Here is a 24870-nt window from a genome sequence, read left to right as displayed (position 1 = left end):
AATTTCAAACAAAGGTTTCTGTACCAAATATTAAGGTCTGCTTTTCTGATGTATCAAATACTTATGTCATGCAATACAATGCAAATTAATTACTTAATAATCATACAATGTGATTTTCAGAATTTTTGTTTTAGATTCCGTCACTCACAGTTGAAGAGTATGATACAAATTACAGACTTCTACATGCTTTGTAAGTGGGAAAACCTGAAAAATCGGCAGTGTATCAAATACGTGTTCTCCCCACTGTGTATATATTTACATTTATTCATTTACCTGACACTTTTATCCAAAGCGACTTACAATTGCTATATACACTCACCGGCCACTTTATTAGGTACACCTGTCCAACTGCTCGTTAACACTTAATTTCTAAGCAGCCAATCACATGGCGGCAACTCAGTGCATTTAGGCATGTAGACATGGTCAAGACAATCTCCTGCAGTTCAAACCGAGCATCAGTATGGGGAAGAAAGGTGATTTGAGTGACTTTGAACGTGGCATGATTGTTGGTGCCAGAAGGGCTGGTCTGAGTATTTCAGAAACTGCTAATCTACTGGGATTTTCACGCACAACCATCTCTAGGGTTTACAGAGAATGGTCCGAAAAAGAAAAAACATCCAGTGAGCGGCAGTTCTGTGGGCGGAAATGCCTTGTTGATGCCAGAGGTCAGAGGAGAATGGCCAGACTGGTTCGAGCTGATAGAAGGGCAACAGTGACTCAAATAATCACCCGTTACAACCAAGGTGGGCAGAAGAGCATCTCTGAACGCACAGTACGTCGAACTTTGAGGCAGATGGGCTACAGCAGCAGAAGACCACACCGGGTGCCACTCCTTTCAGCTAAGAACAGGAAACTGAGGCTACAATTTGCACAAGCTCATCGAAATTGGACAATAGAAGATTGGAAAAACGTTGCCTGGTCTGATGAGTCTCGATTTCTGCTGCGACATTCGGATGGTAGGGTCAGAATTTGGCGTCTACAACATGAAAGCATGGATCCATCCTGCCTTGTATCAATGGTTCAGGCTGGTGGTGGTGTCATGGTGTGGGGAATATTTTCTTGGCACTCTTTGGGACCCTTGGTACCAATTGAGCATCGTTGCAACGCCACAGCCTACCTGAGTATTGTTGCTGACCATGTCCATCCCTTTATGACCACAATGTACCCAACTTCTGATGGCTACTTTCAGCAGGATAATGCGCCATGTCATAAAGCTGGAATCATCTCAGACTGGTTTCTTGAACATGACAATGAGTTCCCTGTACTCAAATGGCCTCCACAGTCTCCAGATCTCAATCCAATAGAGCATCTTTGGGATGTGGTGGAACGGGAGATTCGCATCATGGATGTGCAGCCGACAAATCTACGGCAACTGTGTGATGCCATCATGTCAATATGGACCAAACTCCCTGAGGAATGCTTCCAGCACCTTGTTGAATCTATGCCACGAAGAATTGAGGCAGTTCTGAAGGCAAAAGGGGGTCCAACCCGTTACTAGCATGGGGTACCTAATAAAGTGGCCGGTGAGTGTATGTCAGAGGTCGCACGCCTCTGGAGCAACTAAGTGTCTTGCTCAGGGAGACATTGGTGTCTCAGAGTGGATTCCAACCTGGGTCTCTCACACCAAAGGCATGTGTCTTATCCACTGCGCCATCCCCACCCCTTATTCCATGTATAGCAACTGCACATTCATATGATTAGTAGCAAATTATTATTTAAAATGGTAAACCAGAGAACTGAAACTGTTACAGAGGGGTGTAGCAGACATATGAAGAGGCAGATGAATAAAGTTCCAATGCAAAGTTTAATAAAAATTCAAACGGGTAGCAATTCAAATGGGTAGGAACGCAGCGTAAGCATAAATGCAAACGTGACCAGACAAACTCAAAGAGAAACCACAGGAACTATATAGACCTTATGCACCAGAGAAACGTGGGCGGCGTCATCTTTAGAATATTGTCTTCGAACTTCCGTTTTCGCGGTCGCTCTGTATATTTCTATGGCATCGATGTCGAGGAGTAATTAGCTGGTGAAGTGGATTTACTTATTGTAGAGTTAACAAAAGTTATCATGAGCATTGTAATGTTTATCATTAGCATTGTAAAGCAGATATCTTAACAAATGTACGAGCAGTTCATTCATACCTATGCAAGATTGCTGTGAAAATACAGACCGGAAGTCAAAAGACAACGAGCGCCACGCTGAAAAGGGGCGGGGCTACATAAGGTCTATACCAAAGATAATAAGGTGCACACAGCTGAACTGAATAACTCAATAATGGTGACAACAAAATACTGATGGAAACTTAGAACAAAGGATAACAGAAACGAATGAATACAAATTAAAAGTCAGTTTAACTAAAACTGAACATAACTGTGACAGAAACTTGATGAGATGGCTTTAATGTAATATGTGTGATATTACACTAATGTGTCTCTGCAGCATCTGTTAAATGAATGTGCCCCTAACAAATATTTTATAAACTGAATTGGACAACTGTTCTTACACTCCATTAAACTTATTAGTCAGATCATACTGCAGCAAACTAAAGTTACTCCTTATCTTGTGTCAGACTCTTTGCGCTTATTCTTCTCTCTCACTTTTCTTTTCTGTACTTGGCTAGAAGGAATCTCACCCACTGCAGTGCTGCTTGGCTTGTGCTCACAGTGATAATGACTGCTGTGTTAAGGGGGTTTCAAATGCACTGAAGTCTAACCCGCCTTTATATCCTCACAATACAGCAAAAGAACTCTCAAAACAAAGACTGAATTATGTCAATAGTACTTCTTGAATTGTGCACCAGACCGCTTTTTTTTTCTCATTTAGTCTCATGTGTCTGTGTTTAATATAAATTCTTTAGTGGTTTGCTTTAAGCTCTGGATGGTAGTATGTAATTGGGTTATACAGTATGTACTGCGTTATTATCTTGTATGCACACTGATTGGTGTCTTTTTCCTTCTAGTGTCTGTGATGGAAACACAAACAGAGAAAGGATCCCATCAGTCAATTCATGTAGAGTTCAAGGAGGACACTCTGAGCTACATGGAGAAACTCCTCCTGAAAAAACACCGCAGGTTAGCACCTGACACTTCACACTTTATAACCAAACAGACACAAATTGAATAAGAGCATTACAAGCTTCATTTACCTTCCCAGGCCCCAATTAAGGTCCATTTAAGATCAGTTAATGACTTATGGCTGCTAATTACACAGCCTCGTCTTTAAGTTGCTCCACCACAGAGTCGCTGGATTTTAGTGAGCTAATCGGCCCCAAAGCCGTTTCGTGGTATTGTTTAACTTTGTAAAATGATCCTTAAATACACCATCACTGTTCCAAAATCTGCACACTGTTTACATGAACACTCTTTCAAATGCCTTCTAAGACAGCTTATTTTGGGATTCTAAGGCAGCATTCATAGAGAATGCAATCCCAGAATGCATTCCGACTAGCTCAATTAAATAATAATTCAAAAGAGCGAAGTGAGAGAGAAATGTCATTTTAGTGTAATTGAAACAGCAGAAATAAAATATAAATATTAGATGAAATGCAACATTGCAAGAACAAAATATACATCCAACGTAAATTGCATGTAGAACATTTTCTCAAGAATACCGATTGAACTTGGACAAAGGCCACGGGTAATTAACGTCAGTTGTTTCTCCATCCTCCAAATCTGCCGTCACGTCTTGTGTAATCATAATAAGGATGTGTCAACCTACTTCTGTACGTCAGTGAACCGTTATGCGTGATTAAACAACAGGTGGCGGTAATGGCAAAAAATGAGTTTGTAATCTAACAAGAAGAATATCCTCGCATCACGCTGATTCGCGCAGGCTCGACAAACGCAATGTAGCTTTTGCTCGTGCTACACCGCTACTTGCTGCAAAAAGTAGTTAGCTACTGGAAAAGCTACACTGTCCAAAAAGCAACCGAGCTACTGCCAAGCTACTGAAAAATGTAGTTAAGTTAGTAGCGTCGCTACTTGTAGTTAACTACTCCCCAACACTGGTAATAATAAGAAATGTAATTTCTGGACAATTGGTGTAATTGCTGCTGAAACTTCAGCTTTGCCATCACAGAAACAAATTACTAAAAAATATTAAATTACAAAACATTTTTTTTTTAAATTGTTATAATATTTCACAATATTACTGTTTTGACTGAATTTTTGATAAAATAAAAGCAGCCTTTGTGAGCATAAGAGACATTTAAAAATCTTACTGACCCCCAACTTTTGAATGGTAGTGTACTGTGCAGTATATTGTTTAATTGTGGTTTCAATCCTTAAAACAATGTGTTCATGTTAAATTTATAGTAATTTTACTGGTATGATTGTTATTATTCAAATTATTAGTAGTAAAAGTTCAGTCCTCATATCTTATCAAAAAAATATTTAATTTCAAGGATGTTTATTTATACTGGAATCAAGAAAATGTTAAGACAATTATTTAATACTTTTCATATTCATAAATCATAGTACGTCATAAGTTACTCTATTGAAGGGTGTTTAGTGTCAATAAATTACTAACAAACTCTATTTGGAGAAGATGATCCAAAACTAGCCTAATTTTACAGACTGTCTTAACACTGACAAGGTGACTACCAGAGAGCTTCCCAACTAGCTGTTTTTTTTCAGAATGTGTAGTTATATATGCAGTTTCAAAAACTAATTTAGGGCATCAGGAATGGATTTGATCATGGAAATTGAAAAGAAGTGAAACAGGCTATTGCATTATTGGGTATTGGAATATTTTTCCCTATCGGCGACTTTTTATTTTCAGAGCTGCGTAAGCTATTAATAAAGTGCTGTGCTGCGCTGAAATGTTGTTTATTTATAGTTGGACCGTTGAGGAAATGGAGACTGATTAATTATCTTAAAATTTCTGAGTGTGATTTACTGGGAACAGCATTATTTTCTTTCCCTCAGAGGACAAATCGAAGAGTCTCAGCTCCAGCCTGTCGTCCAATTCCAGCCAGAGCCACCCTCACCTTTACCTGCCGAGACGGATGAACTGAGCCGACAACTGACAGGTGCGACCCGTTTCATCACACACACACACACACTCATTTTTTTTCTTTTTTTTTCTGGCAAGCACTTCATAATGATTAATTATGCAATTGTGTTAGTTTAAAAACTAAATATGCAATTTGTCGCTGGAAACACATCGTATCATATCTGGTTTGGATGAAGAGTGATGAGTAGTGGGTTATTGGTCATGCACATGCCAGCAGGTTCGATTCACAAAGACCCATATAACTGCACTCTCTCCAAAAAGTTGGAGAAATGAGAGTCAGTGCAGAGGGCAGCTCTCTTCTCACAGCCGGCAGCTCGGATCCATCACTGTGTCCCTGAAGGGTAATCACACAGCTCTTATTACACTGGAGGGAGGGCGATCATCTGACAGAGCACTCCGACAGCTGATTGAGAGAAGTTTCTAGGTGCTGCTTGGAGGCCAGTTGATCACAGCTGTCAAAGATCTGACCACCTTCAGCTTTTCCCAAACAGCCCCCGTGATGAGCGCCGTCTCTCTTCATCTGCACCAGCCTGAGCCTGGCGCATCTTTTCTAAAGCCCACATCCCTGATGCTCACGGCCCAAAACACTTGTCAGTCACTTTTCGCTTTTTTAAATGCAAAGGCGTTATTATGGGCGTTCGTCTGATTTGTGTTTGAATAGCTGGTCACCTGTTTAGTCTGCTGACAGCTTGTCTTGACGCACCCTACATTTAAAGAAATAAAATGACATTTGCAAAGCATTTCACTTCTGTAATGTGACATTTTTCTGACTGCAGCATAATATGCAGTTTATGGCAAGAATTTTGAGAAGATCATTAATGAATTGGTTTTTAATATTGTTCCCCCTCTTGCTACCTTGTTTTACACAAGCAGAAAAAAAATATTTTCAAAGGTGGACAGTTGATTATATGTTTAAAATCAGTACGATTTAATGAGTCTGTTATGCTTACCAAGGCTGCATAACAGTTGTTACTCAATTTTTTGAGAGTAAAAATGAGTAATATTGTGAAAATATTATTACAGTTTAAAATATTTTTTTAAAGTCATCTCACTGATTCCAAACCTTTGAATGGTAGTGTATTTTGAAGAAATATTATGAAAACAATTATTTTTTCTTCTTTTCGTACAGATTGAGTATTTATTCAGAAAAGATGTAGTGAAATGTTTCACAGGACATAGACGCAAATAATACTCAAAAGTTTTCTGCAGTAATAGTAAATAATGACAGATATTCTGATATGAAATGCCTATTTTACTCCAATCAAGTCCTGCCCTTCTCCCCCATTGAAAACTGGTCCATGAATCTTCACAACGTCATGTGTTCTTAGCTGTCACTCTGTATTATGAATAAATACACACATTTACAACAATAATTGAACTGATTTCATTTATTTGAACATAGATCTGTTTTACTGCTTCTGATTTGCAGCAGAACGGATGGAATTGCACAAATACTTGAACTCTCTCTTCGCAATTGGTCTCGCTGAGGATGCTAAAGTGGACAGCCCTGCAGAATCCTGTTTGAGCATCGTAGAGTTAGATGAGGTAATTATGAGCTCCACCACCCCAGTCTTTGTAATGGACTGCTAGACGATGGCCAGCGAATGACTCCTCAATGCTGTTTCCATACACTTGATTCTGTATTTTCCATTTCTCCAGTGTCTTTTTTTGTTGTTGTTGTTGCTTTAATTTTTCCAGATGGATGGAGACTCTGAAACATACAAGTCCTTTGAAGTCAAGCAGGAAAATAAGAGCAAAATGTAAGAAACAAAAATCAAGGTGAAAAACTGTGACTTTTTGAAAGGAAATGACAGGAAATGGAAAGGCATATGATTGAAGAAGTTGTTTTTTCTTAAATCGGTCATGTTGACATTTGTATCAGCCACAACTAGACCTAAAATAAGGCTGCTAACTGTGGCAGTAGGTTTCAGACTAGTTAGATGCTATATGTCTGTTTTTCTTCCAAAAGGTTTGCGGCTGTTGAAAATGAAGATTTATCTGGAGGAGGAGACTGTTCTGTTTTGACTTCCACACCATCCTTTTCCACGATGACCAAAGGATTGTTCTGGGAAGGTAATTCTGAGATTAATATGAATTCTTCTCATGAGATGTGGCAATCATCACAAGAGACTGAAAAATTGATGACATCATTGCAAAGATCAGAAAGCTGTTCTCCACTTCAAATGAGGCTTCAGAGATCACAGCACCTTTCGACTACCTCAGAACTATTTCTGTCAATTTCACGAAGAGGAGGCCAGAAAGTAAAAATGAGTGACTCTCCAAAACCAAGTCCACAGACAATGTTTTCTACAGCAAAACAGGACAAACCCTTCGAGCTACTGCCAACGTCACCTCCTTCACTTCCAAATACTAAATTGAATCAAACCTTTTCAAACTTTGAGGACCATATTTCCATTGTCAGCCCCTCTCCTCCTGGTGTACCATTTGCCAGGCCTTCTCAATGTCATTCTCCTGCATTTATTCTCATCCCTAAACAAAGTCCAAAACCTCCAGACTCTCCTTCCCCAAGGCCTAAACCTGTATCCTCTCCAGTCAACCCAATCCAATCTAGACCTGCTCATTCAACACCAGATTCTGAAACGAAATTAAGTCAACTGTCTCCAGAAAGTGCCATCACTTCCCCAATTACTGCAATTCCTTCATTAAGGCAGTTAATTCGAGAATCATCACAGTTTTCTTTAGTTTCAGATAGTCTAGATAGTGGTACACCTACTAAGTGTGTCCATGAGTCCTCTGCACCAGGTGTTGAATCCTCTCATACGGATGGACACCATTCAACCCTGCCCTCCAAATGGTTAAAGAGCTCACGAAGGTCACCCAAAACTACAGTGCTCTCCCTACAGCTGAGCATGTCAGGTTAGTATAACTTCTACTGGTAGATTTTTATTAAAGTTGACATTGACATTGAAAATAGCAGTGTCTAATTGCAGTTTAGTTTTTCTTGTGCTTTAGCCACTGTTTATAACTATCCTGCAAATGTGTTTGTTTGCAATGAAGAATGTTTTCCTATGTAATTATTAGTGATTTAACTACTTTTAAAGAGCCCCTATCATGGATTTTTGAAAATGACTGTTCATGTAGTGTGTAATATAGCTCTAAGGGAATGAAAACATCCTGCAAAGAATTATATCTGAAAGTGCACCGTATATAAAGTCTTTCAAAAGTGAGAGTCGACTCTGAGTCTATGAAATGAATGGGCTCTATGCACGGCGTTATTTCCGGTGAAGGATTAAGGATGCTCGATAACTTCCGCCGATCATAGAGTCCAATGCAATACCGAGAATTTATATTGAATTTTATACTCCATGGTTATACTAATGAAACGTTAGTCACAAAAACAGATAAAACAGACACCCCTCGTTGTGTTTATGTTTCTTTTTAAAATTATATTAAATAAACATAACTATATATAAAATTACATCTAAACGTATGTACGTTTCGTTTCAAAGACGGGAGGACAGTAAATATTGAAGACTCTGCCATAATCCCGTTTTCTCCGGTTTTCCTCCGCTTTAATCTACACAACCGGAAATGGACGAGCATCCTTACGTCAAATGCGGAACTTATGCGTGCATATTGCCCATTGTTTTTGAAACAAGTCATTAGCTGGTTCGTCGTGACGTAGAGACATATTGGCCGCGCCCAGTTACTGCACGCGCAGACGGAAGTGTAAACTTGAAGTCTACACATTCATATACTTCATCATCATAGCATCATGTCGAGAAGACGCTGTGTTCTACAATGCAAAGATAGTTCAGCCACTTTGTTTTCATTTACCAGGGACGAGCATGTGAAGAATCGGTGGTTAGAGTTCATATTTGCAACGATACCACAACAGTATAGCCTCATTGTGTTCTCATCATTTTAATTACGAATCGTTCAAAAACATAAACGAATTCAAATGTGGATTCGCAAGCGGTTGTTCCTGAAGGAGGGCTCAGTAACTTACTTACCCAGTGTATATGGATCAGCTTCCTCCTATGAATCACAACCTGTAAGTATTATTGATAATTAGTGGTGTAACGATTCACTCGTTTTCTCGATGCATCGATTATAAATCCTGGCGATGCATATGCATCGATCCTGAAACATGTATTTTGAATCGTGAATCGTTTATTTACGTGAATAATCGATTTAAAAGGCTAAGAATCGAATTAATCACGATTTTATAGCGATTCAGTGGTTTAAAATATATAAACACAACCTTAAAGTGTTCCTGGTACAAGCTGCCTCACGCATTGGCCGTCATACGACATCCGCATTTGATTGGTTTCAGGCGCTCACACACCCCTGATTTCTCACGCTGAAGCCCGGTCGGTCAAATGCCTGAAAGATGAGTTTATCTTTCTACCTGTTGAGCTACTCATGTCGTGATCAGCTTGTATTACCGCGAATTAGTTAAAATCTCCCGGAATCTAGAGCGAGCGTGCATACGAGACAGAGGTTGTGCTCCAAACCGCGTATCGCACGTTCACACACGGCTGCACGCACTCGGCAGAGAGGGAAAGCGAGCGAGAGACCACCTTGCGTGTACGGAGAGTCCATGTAATAAATGAATGAAAGCGTTTTATTTCATAGTGCCCACGCAATGGCATGGCAGCTTTATCAATGGCTTGAGCGGTTTGCCTCAAAACTATTGCTTTCTTGACAGAAAGCTCAGCTGGAGAGCTCAAACATGGACTGCTCAAAAATCTGTAGTTAACATTATGAAAGCATGAGAGCTATGGGACCGAGCGCGAGCAAAATCCAATGAAAAGATGATAAGGAGTGCACTGAGAGGACGTAAAATGAAACTAATGAAAACGTCTCCATTAATGTGTGCATGTAGTCATTTAATGCAATACTTTAAAAGCCTTTTTCAAAATATTTGCTACTTGCAAATGCTAATTTGTAGGCCATTGAATTTTTTTTTATAATAATATATTCATTAAAATTAAAAACAAACATGAACTAACATTAACAATGGACAAAATCCCCACTATCTGATCCCCGAAGGCCGCTGTAGGCTAATTCAAACCCAGACAAAGATGGGTGAAGCATTGAAATAATACTATAATGCATATAAAAAATTATGAATCGAATCGAATTAATCGAATCGCATCGAATTTGAATGTGAATCGCATCGAATCGAATCGTTCTGAATTTGCACAAATCGTTCATGAATCGAATCGAAAACCTATGAATCGTGAATCGAATCGATTCGCTGTCTACCCAAAGATTCACAGCCCTATTGATAATTGTTGCTTTTATGGGTTTTGAACGGTTTTGTAGCGTCGGGCGCGAGGAGGGAAGGCGCAATAACTATGTGTGTGTGTGTGTGTAAGTTACGCTCAGCGCAGCTTCTAGGTCTCCAATGTAATTTTTTTTTTAAATATGTGAAATGTTTGTCGCTGTTATTGGAGTTGTCATAAAGAATAGAGCTTCTTGTAGTACTGCAGTGCTTTATCAATATGTTTATGTGCGTTATGCTAGCAAACAATAACTGACTGGGTCTGTCACCTGACCAATCACCGCCGATTAGCGTCACGCAAAGGAGTGGTTTGGAAAAATGAGTCTTTGTACGAATCATCTGGGAGTCGGTGAGCAAATCAGTTAGAAATAAATGCATATTGCAAGACAAATAAAGTGTTTTTCATCCTAAAACAAAAATAGGAACATTTCAAATGCTATGATAGGGGCTCTTTAAAAACAATAAGCTTGTGAATCTGCATGCTCCAATGATTTTTAGACAGAATGTAAAGGCCTTTACTATTTAACGATTGCAAAATCACTGTAACAAACATTGGTTTTATAAAATGCTGGCTGCAACAATATGATAAAATGACGCCATTGTATAATAAATAATTTGATAAATAATTTCAAATAATTAATTTTAGTAACTAGATCAAAAATGTTAATCAAGAAAATGTTTTAAACTAGTTGAAAGTAGTAAACTAGTTGAGAGTTTTAAAGTAGTTTTGAAAGCTTGAGTTTAGTTGCTAAGAATAAGGAGAGCGTGGCATGAGAAGAGAGACATGAAACTAGCACGGCTTTGAAGGAAATCAGATGTTATTGTATAAAATGTTTTAAAGTTAAATCCATGATTGACCAAGCTGAATCAAATATGCAATAAACATTGAAAAAATTCTTTATAAATGACAAGAACCTGATTTCCAGCATCCCTTGGGGTCCAGTACATCTGCATCAGAGAGTAATGATTATGAGAAAACACCAGTGTAGACATCACCCTTCATTCACACAGCGGTTGTTTCTGCAGTATTTGCTGACTAGCAGAGTGATGGAAACTTCAAGCTGTGTAGGATAAACATTATTAATGCAGGAGGCAGGAGACGGAAAGCAGGGAAGAGAAACACACAAGCTCTGCTAGACCATGTCCAGGCGGCTCGCTGCGAGCATTAGATAAGGGCACATGTTTGCATCCTCACTGCCGGCCTCCTGCTGGAACGTCTCTTCTCTGTCTCCTCCTGTCCTCATGGTTTCTCCTCTCTCACTATTTGTCACTGATCAGATTCAGAAGAGGAAATGACTGGTGAAGATGATTGCCTGGTGCCCAGTGAGGAGGACTCATCTGATGAAGAACTGAAACAAATCATAGTTTCAGAAGAACAAAAGAATGTTTCCAATCCGTGTTCCACCACTACCCCTCCAACAGACCCTCATTTCTCTTTCCCAAGCCTCTCAAAGTCAGAGCACGGCAGCACAGAGCCAGTTCTGGTTACAGGATATTCACAGGTGAACCTGAGTTACATTCAAAACTATTTAAAACAGTTAAAAGACTACAGTTCAAAAGGTTGTGGCTGGTAAGATATATGTAATTTTTGGTTGAAAGAAGTCTCTTATGAAATCTCATGTACATCTATCGGATTCAGTGTGAATTGGCCTTTAGAGAGAGAGAGTATGAGAACTATACAAATAATTCTGTTGTTCATATCGAATAGTTTTGCTGGAAACTATCGGATACCAAAGACTCAATCAATTAGATATTACTTCTGTGTATTTTAATTGCAAGCTGTGTGAGAGATAATAGCAATAAAAAGCACCAACTACTCTCATAGCCACTCAGCTGATGAGGGACGAGAGGAAACAGAGCCATCAAGTCTACTGCAAATGGACTATCAGAGTTTAATGGTGTAAACGAAAGAGAGAGCAAAGAAAAATGTATTATAGTAAACACCTAAAATTAAATGTCTGATCAGAAAGTGTTTTTATCACTGCTCTTTTGTCTGAAGACCAGAAAATTTGTTCTTAAATACCACCCGCTGATTCTTTTCTCCACTACCTAATTTTCCGTTTAAAGGACGCTGACTGGGACTCAAAAACCAAAAAAATAGTTTCTCATTTTCTTTCAGTTTTCAGTTTGTGTGTGCGTATATATATACACACACACACACACACAAACTGAAAACTGAAAACCAACAATGCGCAAGTGTACCTAGGACAAAGGCTGTTTTATACGCAAAGGGTGGTCTCAACAAATATTGATTTGATTTATTTAAAGGAGCTGTATGTAAGAAATTTATTTCAAATAATCATAAAATGACCCTGATTTGTCACTAGACATTAAGAAATCATGTTTATTTCAAATACTTATATCTCTGACAACAGTAGTCCAGCCAGGATATTGTCTTTTAAAAAGTGAAATTGCAACCCTCAACTGATGTTTATGTTGTCATGTTGTGTTTTTGGTCTGATGCTCCACCCTCCACCTATCTACCAATCACAAAGTCAATAGTGTTGTAGCATCCGGGTTGCCAGCTCTGCTCTAGTTACCTCAGCTGCAGATACAAACGTGTGGGATAAAAAAAAAACATTTGGATCCTGCAGCCTATCTGGCAACCCCGAGTCAGGGGGAAGGGGGGAGGGGATACACCGCTCTAAAGTGATTGCAGTACCAGTTTTGGCCACAAGAAGTAAATAATAAATTTGTTCCTGGTATTATTATTGAAAGCATCATCACTTTGCAGCATTTTTACACAAGTGCCTAAAACATTTCATAGTACTGCAGCTTTGGAGGTATGTTTCTTTTACGTGTCTTGGAGACGTTGCCACAATTTCTTCATACAATCTTCATGAAAGTCCCTACGGAAGCCCTGAACCGCAACCTAAAAAAAAAAAATGGCTAATGGCTTCGCCAAGGTAGCCCATTAACTCTGCGAAACTAAAGGATATTCCAGGAAATAATGAATGTATAAAAAAGAGGCATATTTTATACTCGTCTTTTATAATCTGTACGTCGTCTGTATGCAGAAACATTTAAAGGAAAAAACGTCTCCGTTTGTATTGTTAAGCATATTGTTGTCGTGTAAACGTACCCTTAGTTACACTCAAAGTAGATCGGCCTCTCTTGCAAGATTCCTATTTGTCGGTCATCCGACGTGATGTCTCCGTTACCTCCTTCAGGGAACAAGGATAACATATGTAACCTAACGTTACATTAGGAATATAGCTGGTGAATTATGTATATGATGTATATTATGATGTTATGATGAACTAAATGGCTTTCTCCACTGACGTTCTATGCTGTTTGATAACGTAGTCAAGCAAAAGGCTTTTCATGTTAATTACCATTATGTGTGCGACATTGTAAAGAGTGATATCATTGTGATCTCTGAGCTGGTGTGGTTGGAGGTGGGACTAATTTGCATATTCATAGATCCACATATACTAAATAAAGCAAGGGTGTGGAGTTACATTCAAGCTATTTTAAGGCATTGAGGTTTTACAGTGATTACCATCCAGATTCTTTTATGTATTTTAAGCCTCAGAAATATTAAATTAATTTTAATACAGAAATTGAAAACATTTAAAGTATTCGAGTCATTTTCGGTAGCAATTGCATTTTTATACATAGCTGAATACATTAATAGATAAATAAGTAACACCATTAACCCATTTATGAGTAATGACTTTCTGACTAGTTTTCTTCCTTCCATTCTGTATTCCAGCGACAGCAAATCCAGTCAGGGCAATACCAAGATCTTGAAGGTTTCCTCACGCTGGGGCTGTACCCTGGAACCCAACAACACAGTCCAGCTCCAGCTCAACTCCCTAGAGAAGAGCAGAACTACATGGAGACTTCTCTCCGTATGTACAGAAAAAAACAAAAGCTCTGTTCTGGCAAAACAAAGCAAAGTATTGCTGATGATTTGAATGCAAGATACAGCCCTTTTAAAATGTGAAATTTTATAAAGTCAATCAGCTTGGAGCTTCTCATTTTATGGAAGCTCTTGACATTTTTGTGCGCAGTACACATGAGACGGTTGGGTCAAGATGCCTCTACTCTTTATAGCATTCGTAGAGACACAAAACATTCGACCTTCGATAAGGTTCAGTATAGTCAAGTTTTACTGTGCAAACAGCACAAAATTCTGTATAAAGAAGAGCTGAACTCACATTAGATTAGCTCCTTTTTCACAGGAGCACAAGAGTACATTGAATATGAATTTTCATAATGACAGCGCTCTCTCGAGTTAAGATGCCCCATGATCTGACCCAGACCAGTGATTAACAACTTCACACAGAAGTCTGAATCTTAAAAATATGCACTGATGTTCAAAAGTTTGGGGCCGGTACGGTGAGTCTCTTGAAAAAATGCAACATCATTAATTACACGCCTTCTTGCTGAATAATATTATTTATTAAAATGATTTGAACAGTAGTGTAGACACTCCAAATCATGCTTCTAAAACAATACTTACTGCAGAATACTAGGGGTCCTATCATACACCCGACGCAGTGCAGCGCCAAGCACAACGCAAGTGTTGCTTGCTAATTTCAGTCCAGCGCAGTTTTCATTTTCACGTCCTGTGCCATGTTGTTTAAATAGCAAATGCATTTGCACCTATTTATGGGCTGCTGGTCTCAAAACGAGGTGTGTAAATGCGCATTGTTGGCGTGTTGCTATTTTGAGGCAACTGAAATAGACTGTGCCATTGACCAACAAAACAATCTGGCCTAAAGTTACTATTTTTTTTTTTTGTTATAGAGCCCATTAGTAATGTGGGCCTATCTGCTTATTACACAAACTAGCAAAATATAAAAAATTAAAGGATAACAATGTGTAAGATTATTATTGTGCACATAAAGATATAGTGGAAAATTCCATCATGTAAATAGCAATCCGCCAAGGTGCGAGCGCAACTGGCTTTTAATAGGAATGGAAGATGAGACTCTGATTGGTTTATTTCATGCTAAGCCCAAAACACACCCATTACTCATTAACAGAATCGGGACAACCCTTTTAGACCATGCGCCGACCATTTTTCTCATCGTTAAATTAGCAAAAGTGGATTCGGACACAGTGCAATTGTGCCCTGCACTTTTAATACGCTTAGATCGTTAAAATAGGGCCCTGGGTGTTAGTTAAAATCCTCCTGTGGTGAAAATCAAGTTTTTAATGTTGTTTATATATGTCTATGTGGTGTTTTTAACATGCTTTAAGACTAACCATGCACAAATTCATAAATCAACACCATTGCTGAATATTTTCTCTTTAAAACTGAAGTGATCCATAGACAGTCTAAAAAATGCGGTTTGAAATCGTTGTTTTTTTTTTTTACTTTAAGTTGTAACCAATCACGTCATCGTGGCGGCGGGCTTTATCATATCATTAACTACTACGAAGTAGGTGAGTTTCAAAAGATGCCAGGTTATTCCGGTATGTTTTTCTAGTGATCTGAAAAAATCTGGTAAATTTGGCAATATGGCGAGTGTATGGTGTATATTACGATGATATGATGAACTACTGTATATGCCTTTCTCCACTGACGTTCTCAGTTGTTCAAAGCGTTTTTGATGATTGTTAGAAGGCGGCTGTCTGACTCTAAGAGGGCGAATGGGAACATTGTTTGTGTAACGTTAGCAACACATTATTAGCTGTTTGAAAACATAGTCAAGCAAAAGGCTAATCATATTAATTACTGTTATGTGTCCGACATTGTGCAGCATGTATCGAAAGTTGGCCCAAGTGAATCTGTCAGCTGGCATGAGTGAGTGGAGGTGGGGCTAATTAGCATATTAATAACGGCTTTAAATTAAGCTGTTTAGGGAGAAATATTAGTGTTTACAGTCAGGCTAATGGCTTCGCCAAGGTAACCCATTAACTCTGCGGAGCTAAAGGATATTCCAGGAAATAATGAATGTATAAAAAAGAGGCATATTTTATACTCGTCTTTTAACTAGCAGCTCTCTTCAATGGCCAATCCATCTAAGTATGGAATAATTGGGTATTTAAATAACACTCTCTGCACAGAATGCACTGTTAAGAGAGATGGCTGTGGTTTGTATATATTATTGTTGGAACAATGTAAGAGCCACATTCCAAATGTCTTATCTCAATTATTAGAAAACAAATGATGTGTTCGTATTGGGTTGGCAAAAATGAAGCATATATTTGGTTCATTGAGCTTCAAGGTTAATGAAAGTCCCTGTTTCAATTCTGTCTCTGTCATCTCTGTTTTCATTGGCTGATAAGTGTCTTCATCATTTCCCAGCAAAGTCTTTTCCTTTTCTCATCTTTTTTTCTTCTTCTCTGTCACAGTCGAGTTGTTTTTATCGGCCTGTCTGTGCATCTGTAATCCCTGACGTGCACTGACAGGAGCACTGGCCAGTCAGTTGGAAAAAGCCTTAATTACAGTGGGCGTTTAAGATGGCAATAGAAGGCAAACATGTTTAACCTTCAAACAGTCACCGTCTACAGTCATGCTGTTGGGTGTGTGCTGGGCTAAACTCAAGGTGGTAACCAATAGGTTAAGGGTTAAAAGCTCACAAGGAGTGTCCTATTGTGTCCTTGAATCTCAAGTTAGATTAGTCCCTCTAAAAAGGAAGTGCCCCAAAAACATCAAAAGCTTACAATGACTTCAGTCCTTACTAGGGAGTTATCATGCTTTTCGCTTTAGAACACATTTCTAAATAATTAGCAATTTACTATTGGTATTTATTTATATTTGATTACTACTAGTGGGTTTCCTTTACTTTTGAATCAATTATACATTGTACATTACTATTATTATTTATGAACATGTCGTTCTAAGTAGTCCAAATTGGGAGGTATGGAAAAATAGTAGTTACTGATTTCACAATAGCTTATAGTGAACTACCTCATTCAACTGAGCACTATTTCTACTAATTCAAAAATCAGAGATTAGTTAATAGTAGTTAGTAGTTAGACCTAAATAGTTTCTTCTTCTTTCGACATTATTGGCTATATTTCTTTTTATCTTCTTCTTTAGGATCCAAAGTTCCAAGAAAATAAGGCAGAGTATTTTCAATTAGCTGGTATTATGAAAGTTAATTATGTATTATCAGATTAAATATTACGCATAATATTTGCTAACAGTTGATTTCGATACTCCACAATCTACTTTGCAACTATATTCAACTACCAATCATTAGAGTAGTAGATCCTATAATTTACTTTGTAAGTGCTTGTCGATTTATTCTACTAACCCTAACGGAGTAGTTCACTTAAAAAAAAAAACAACTTTTGCTGATAATTTACTCACCTCCATGTCATCCAAGATGTCCATGTCATTCTTTCTTCAGTCGAAAAGGAATTAAAGTTTTTGATGAAAACATTCCAGGATTTTTCTCCATATAATGCACTTTACTGGTAACCAAATGGTTCAAGGTACAAAAGACAGTTTCAGTGCAAACTGCAAATTGTTCAAAGGGCTTTAAACGATTCCAGGCGATGAATAAGGGTCTTATCAAGCGAATCGATTGCTTATTTAAAAAAAAAAACAGTGTTTAAGTTTTATAAGCTCAAATGGTTGCCTTGCTCTGTTTTGTGATGCGCTTTCGTGACTCTCCTGTTTGAACTCGTTCATCAAAATGCATAAATATTTTTCTGAGTCAATTCGTTCATTTCGTTCATTGAATGAACCAAATTACACGAAAAAAGATTCGTTCATTTTGATAAACGAGTTTGAACAGGAGAGTCATGAACGCACATCACAGAACAGAGCAAGACTACCATTTTTTTTTCTTCTTTTTTTTAAATGAGCGATCGTTTTGCTTGATTCTTTCGCCTATTCAACATCTGGAATCATTTAAAGCCCTTTGAACAGTTTGCACTGAATCTGTCTTTTGGACCTTGAACCATTTGGTTACCAGTAAAGTGCATTATATGGAGAACAAATATTTTCATCAAAAACCTTAATTTCTTTTCGACTGAAGAAAGAATGTCATGGATTTCTTGGATGACATGGGGGTTGAGTAAATTATCAGCAAAAGTGAACTATTCATTTAACAGTCTACTAATACTGTAATCAGAGTTATGAGTTTTTGCAAATTAATAAGAGTTAGTTGACATGTAGTTGCAAAGTTCTTAACAGTTATGTCTAAAATAGACTATCGTAAATAAAGTGTAACCTAATATTTACCTTTTAAGCTTAGTTGGTGACGAAGAGAAGTGAATGCAGAGGTGTGTGAGAGAGAGAGTTTTGCAAAAGAAGGGCCAACTTATATTTGCTGGCACAAACATCCTTTCCATCTATTTGTGTTTGTGTTAATGTGGTACTCTTTGCCTTCTGAAGTTTGAAGGTTACTCATTCAGGGTGAACATTTAGAGTTGTAATGCAGAGTAACACATTTGCCTTCTAGTAAACTCTTATGTTCTGATCGTTGTTCACCCTGCAGTACATGATGAATGTTGTCTTGCTGTTTGTTTTCGTGAATCATTTTCTTGGTACTGTAGTTGCAGGGCAGGGGTTCTGGAGATCCAGCAGCAGTCTCCAGCATCACGCAGATGAGGGGCTAGTCACTGCGCTGGTGAACGGTGGACCCATTAGTAGCACGTCTCGTGCATTCACACCATGCCACGGCAGAATGTCATCACAGAGGCTGTGCTTCTCAGGTAAATAGTCTTCATTACTTGAACAACAATAGACGTGTGTAGAGATTTAATTTGATGTGAATGAAAAGGGGGCTGCAAAGAACAACTTTATTCTGTAACTTTTTTTGGACACCATGATACATTTTTTTCAGGTTTCTTTGATGAATAGAACATTCAAAAGAACAGCGTTAATTTGAAATAGAAATCTGAAGAAAAAAAAAAAATATATATATATATATATATACACACATATATATTCCGTCACGTTTGATAAATTTAATTCATCCTTGCTAAATTAATTTCTTTAAAAATAAATAAATAAAAATTACTTACTTCTGACCCCAAAGTTTGAAGATGCAGAATTCCAAATGAGATTTCAGTGCAAGATTTTCAATGAATTTCTTATAATGCAATGCACAAACTACTTTTATGGTGCTTTTTCAATCCTGTTTCAAGTTTGAAAGCGCTGGTCACTGTCTGCTTCTATTGAATGGACAAGAACATTTCTTTTTTGTGTGCTCCGAACTCAAACTGGTTTGGAATAGATGACGAAAAGACAGATTTTTTACTTTATTTGGCAAACTATCTCTTCAAGGGAAGGTATCAATCATATTAATCGCTTCCTAAGGTCTATTTAGCACATCTAGGCCCTTGTCATACACTAGGAAACAGTCTGAGTACAATAAAACCTTCAGCTCTACTCTTTCTTTTTCTTCTGTGTGCAGACTTAGTCCAGTTTATAAAATGTTGAGCCTGTCTGATGTTGTATCTTTGCTGTGACTAAACGATTATTTACAGAGAGCGTCTTCCAACCCTTCGGACACGGCGTTATGGCCAACGGGACATCAATGACATGGCTGTAGAATAGTCGCGCTAACCCTCAGCAATGGCATGATTTATTGGCTCCCGCCCGTAATTAAAGCCGAGCTGATTCCTGAGCTTTCTGTGCCTGCACACACGGCTGAGGTTTCATAAAGAGATTACCGTGGGTTGCCGCATACGGGAGTGCAGGGAATGCGTCCAACGGTGCTCTCCCCAATCTCTCAGCTCAGCTCAGATCAGCTCAGCTAGCTAGCTCAGTTTATCAGTCTTGCTTTAGACCTACCTCTACCTCTAGACAAATCTTCCTCTCTGCCTCTCAGCTCATCACTCGCAGGTCTGCAGAGGAGGGAAAAATAATCTGTTTAACAGCATGACAGCTGTGATTTCAGCTGGTGCAAATCAAAGCGTCAGATATCCGTCCATGCTCTCTTGTCTGCCTTTCTCTTTCTCTCTCTCCCGTTCATTCTCTTTTTGTCTCGTATACTTGTGTCAGGTTAGACACGCTAGAATGAGCCTTGTGCATCGGGGGACACTCAAAGCCGTTGGCTCCCGAGTCCAAATCGTGGGAAGCGATATCAGCTAATACACAATCACCCCTGCAACAGTATGTCACCTGGGCATTTTAGTTGTGAACTACTGTTTTTTTAAATAAATATTTTCAGTTGAATGAATAATTCTTGTTCACTTCTACATTACCATCCAAATGTTTTGGATCAGTAACATTCTTAAATAAAAATACTTTTATTCAGCAAGAACGCATTAAATTGATCAAAAGTGACAGCAAAGATATTAAGGCCTGCCCAATCGGTCCAATGACAGTTTACGGTTTACTGCATGTAACTGCCTTTTCATCATAGCAAAGTAAAAGGGGTCGTGATGGCACAGTGGATAAGACACATGCCTTTAGTGTGAGAGACCCGGGTTCGAATCCACTGAGAGACACCAATGTGTCCCTGAGCAAGACACTTAACCCCAGAGGCGTGCAACCTCTGACATATATAGCAATTGTAAATCGCTTTGGATAAAAGCGTCAGCTAAATGTAAAATGTAAATTCCATTTAAACTTTTATCTGACTCCATTTTATCAAGACCTCAAATTTAGATTAGAATGCCAGCTAGTTAGTGATCATTTATTCAATTAGTTTAGCAACACATTTAATTATTCTATTTAACTCTTTACTCTTATTATCCTCGTTCATTCGGGTGCCAAAGTCTCACATGGCCGTTAATATTAAAATAACCGTTTTTGGTCACTAAACACTCACTAAATTTCAGCCCGTTCTCATCCCAAGGCATCATATACTGACGCTTTTGACGTTTCGTCAATATGAGACATAGATATATATGGGCCAGAAGGTGCCTTCTAGTGGTCTAACCCTAACCCTACCCCAGAACAAAACCTACCCATAACCAAACAAAGCTCTGTGCGTGTTATATTGACGCTAAAGTGTGCCATGTGCGTTGGATTTAGACGAAATTTCAAAAGCGACACTATATGACGCCCTAGGATGAGAACGGGTTGTTAAATTTATGGATAGCCCCCCATGGATATGTATACTCTTCAATTAAAGTAACGTTCACTTCAATCAGAGGTCAAGGCCATTAGCCTAACTACAGATACAAGCCGACATATTACTTCTCTGATAGTAGCTTTGGTTTGGTCATGCCATGGTTTCCCACTAGAGTAACATTACATTAAACAGAAGTAAGACTCACCATATTTAGGTTGGTCGAGCAACATTTTGCTGTCCTAAACGGAAATTCCCTTTTTGTCTTTACATCCAAAGTACACTTGAATTAATATTAGCTGGTACTCTAAATTTGAAGTTGGTGTGCCCTATGCTCCACTCAAAACTGGACATTAGTCCGTTACTAATCTGACGCAGCTTTGCGGTAACAATGGATACAACGCAATCTATAAAGTTAATCATTTCAGAGTAGGTCAGAATAAATCCAAATGTAATGATTTATTATTAGTCAGGTAAATGTATCATGCCAATTACATAATCAGATAATCAATACAATAACATCAAATGCTGTGAGATATATAAGCTACCTGACATGAGAAAAATCCATGATGCTTAGTGTCTTGAGGACATTCAGCTTCACTGGCTGATCTGAGCTACAAATCGCCCCGAGCCTCTTGAGACATTTCTTTAGATACTCAAGACCAAGAAAGAAACCTAAACGTATACTAAATCAAGTGTAGCGTCAGTTCTGGCAGGTCACGTTAGTCAAGCTCGCATCAGCTGACTCTCAGCTGATCCACCTCTACTTATAGGAATACAAGCTTTGAAGATGGGATGGGAATTTGCATTAATCGCTGTCTCCAGAGTTTACACATTTTGGGGGAAGTAGAGCTGTGTGTCGTCTGCATAGCTGTGTTAAGCAATTTGGTTCTTTGGCTCATTGGGAGCCTATACAGTACATGTTGAATAGGAGTGGTGAAAGAATTGAGCTTTGAGGGACTCCGCATGTCATGGATGTCCGCTCAGACTTATGGTCTCCTATGGTCTCCTATACTCACATAATAACCTCTCCCTTCTACTAAGTATGACCTGAGCCATTTTAAGACTATCCCAGAAAACTCCACCCAGTTTTCCAACTTGTCAAGAAGTATGTCGCGATCGAAAGGTGTCAAATGCCTCACTGAGGTCGAGTAGTACCAGTACTGATCATTTGCCTGTATCAGTATTTAAGCGAATATCGTTTATTATATTTATGAGCGCTGTCTCTGTGCTGTAACTGAGTAAAATGAGAATCAGCCCTCAGATGCCATGTCCCTAATTTATAGCGAAACATCTAGCATTAATAAGATCTCCAATGGATCCATTAAAAGTAGTTATTACTCCAACACCAGCGTTACACTATTAACCAAAGTGGTTGAATGTCAAATTTGCGACCAAATGGTTTCGGGAAACTAGCTAGTTGATTTCTTCAATGATGCATCGTACTATGGTAGTTAAGCAGCAAGTCATTGTACTGGAAAATCTCCCCTGGTTGGGCCACAGACATGAATGATTCATCATGGTGTGTTTGCAGCCATTTTCTTATTGTTTCTCTTAAATGTCATGCATTTGTATTCTCATCAATGTCTTATTATTCATTTTAGACACCAAAAGCAGACGTTCTCCCATATCTTTTCGGCCCCCGAGCATCGATCCTCGTCGGCCTGGCTCATCAAACCGCCCACTGTCTCGTGTCGCGCAGGAGATCAGGGAGGTCCAGACTGTGGAGCACCTTGATCTCCAGGACTCTAATGAGGATGAGGATGATTGCCTGGCTCTGGCTTGCCTTGAAGAAGAGTTCAGAAATATGAGCAATACACCATTAGATCAGGGTGAGGAGACTTACTGACTAAGAATTGTCTGGACTGCAGTTACTCACATTAAGGATTTTGATTATTTAAAAAAAAAATGTATTAAAAAAAAGTGAGTGTAATACCATATAAATAAAGGACAAGAAGATATAAAAATTAGATCTGTAGCTATAGTTAGTCTATAAAATGGCATTTTTAGTCATTATTTGGTGCAGATTATTAGAATAACAAGTCCAGACATATTAGTTCAAATATAAGATTTTTTTCTTTTTTGTGTGTGTTATATAGGAAACTGTCACTAATTGTTAAGGGCTTTCAAATGCTTCATTGTGCAAAAATAAAAGGTTTAAAAATGTCCAAATGAATTCTGAAACTTACTGCTGCTTGTTACTGAGTAAAAAACAAATTTATTTCTGATATGTACTCATACACTTATCAAATATCCTTTTCATAAGAACAGCAGTAAAACATGGTACAATATGGTAACACTTTATAATAACAACTATATCGTTTTAAATATTATATACTGTAAATGAAGAGTTCAGATGCAAAAGCCTCTAAATGCCATTTGAAATTTTCTTCTAAAATGACCATTTTTATCAAGCTTGTAAATTTCAGTTCAGTAATTTCACTTAAATGACAATTAATAGGTAAACTTCATTGCCATTTAAGTGAAATTACTGAACTTAAATATACAGGCTTGATAAAAATGATCATTCTAGAAGAAAATTTCAAATGGCACTTAGAGGCTTTTGCATCTGAACTCTTCAAATACATAATACAATACATTTTATAGTATATACTATTAGATTTGTTTAATGTTTTTAAAGCTCACCAATGTTTTAAAGCTTATGCTTATGCACAATATTATGAGTAATATTGTGAAATATTGCAGTGTTTTTTAATTTGAATGTATTTTAAAGTGCCCCTATTATGGGTTTTTTGAAAATTCCCTTTCATGCTGTGTGTTATATATCTGTTTGTGAATGTTGTGCAAAGTTGTAACGTCGAAAGTGCACGATAAATAGTTATTGTCTCCCAAAAGAAAAAAAAAATGACTCTGAACCGCCCGTACGAGCCGTTTTTTTTTTTAAATTCGAATCCTACTCCCCGCGAACAACTTGGCCAGCCCACAACAGGTTTTTTTACTGCCAACTGCTTCTCAAAACTCGGAGTTCAATGCAGGATTCGCAAAACGCTTGCTCTAGAAAGATGGGTCAGTGCTTAGTTTATTTGGACTAGCTTGCTAATTTTCCGGCTAACCGGCTAACTCGCGTTATAACTGTGAGTGTCTTACTGAAATACTTCTGCTAAGCAGCTGTGGGCCGCTATTACCTAAAACTGTGTCTATTAATGCAGAATGTCTGTCATTCTTACCACTTTGATTTGTTTTACAAACGTTTGTTACATCAGTCATTCACATTAGTGCTCCACCCTCAAATGCACCGTTATTTTTATAGTTCCTGCATGTACACTGCAATAAATTAGAAATATAAACATCAATTTGTTGATGGACATACTCTTGTTGATGGGAGGAATTACAGTTGAGAAATTTCATAATGGACCTCAAACTGAGTAGTGTATCACTGAGAAATGTCCTGCTGAAGTCGTCCTTGCGATGGAGGTTCTGGTTGAATAACTAGTTCTTCCAATGTTTCATCTTCATCATCGGACTCGCATTCTGATTGATATTGTGAAATTGGCGTCATTGTTACTGTCTTTACAGTTCAATCACTGAGCTTTAGGAAGTGTCCACACAGAGCTGACTACCAGTTATGGTAATGGCGTGTAGCTTCCGATAGGGTCTGTATGGTTTAGACGAATGACAACAGACTGAGCCATCTGGCCAATCAGAGCA

At 38.3% G+C, this 24870-nt stretch overlaps 1 protein-coding gene across 1 annotated transcript in view; it reads left to right on the top strand.

Moving 5' to 3' along the window:
- zbbx (zinc finger, B-box domain containing) overlaps positions 1–23373 on the top strand; it is a 44524-nt gene extending 21151 nt beyond the window's left edge. Inside the window, exons 10-18 of the mRNA XM_039674241.2 lie at positions 2963–3074; positions 4929–5032; positions 6446–6561; positions 6715–6776; positions 6986–7893; positions 11546–11769; positions 13983–14121; positions 18734–18892; positions 22806–23373. Coding sequence (XP_039530175.2) covers positions 2963–3074; positions 4929–5032; positions 6446–6561; positions 6715–6776; positions 6986–7893; positions 11546–11769; positions 13983–14121; positions 18734–18892; positions 22806–23050 — 2069 coding nt within the window. The 3' untranslated portion in view covers positions 23051–23373. The remainder of the gene's footprint in view (positions 1–2962; positions 3075–4928; positions 5033–6445; positions 6562–6714; positions 6777–6985; positions 7894–11545; positions 11770–13982; positions 14122–18733; positions 18893–22805) is intronic.
- The last annotated feature ends 1497 nt before the right edge of the window (positions 23374–24870 follow it).

The sequence above is a fragment of the Pimephales promelas genome, chromosome 10 (assembly GCF_988280905.1).
Source record: "Pimephales promelas chromosome 10, fPimPro1.hap1.1, whole genome shotgun sequence".
NCBI classification, from domain to species: domain Eukaryota; kingdom Metazoa; phylum Chordata; class Actinopteri; order Cypriniformes; family Leuciscidae; genus Pimephales; species Pimephales promelas.
Note: the sequence above shows the minus strand (reverse complement) of the source record. Positions and strands in the feature narration are given on the sequence as shown.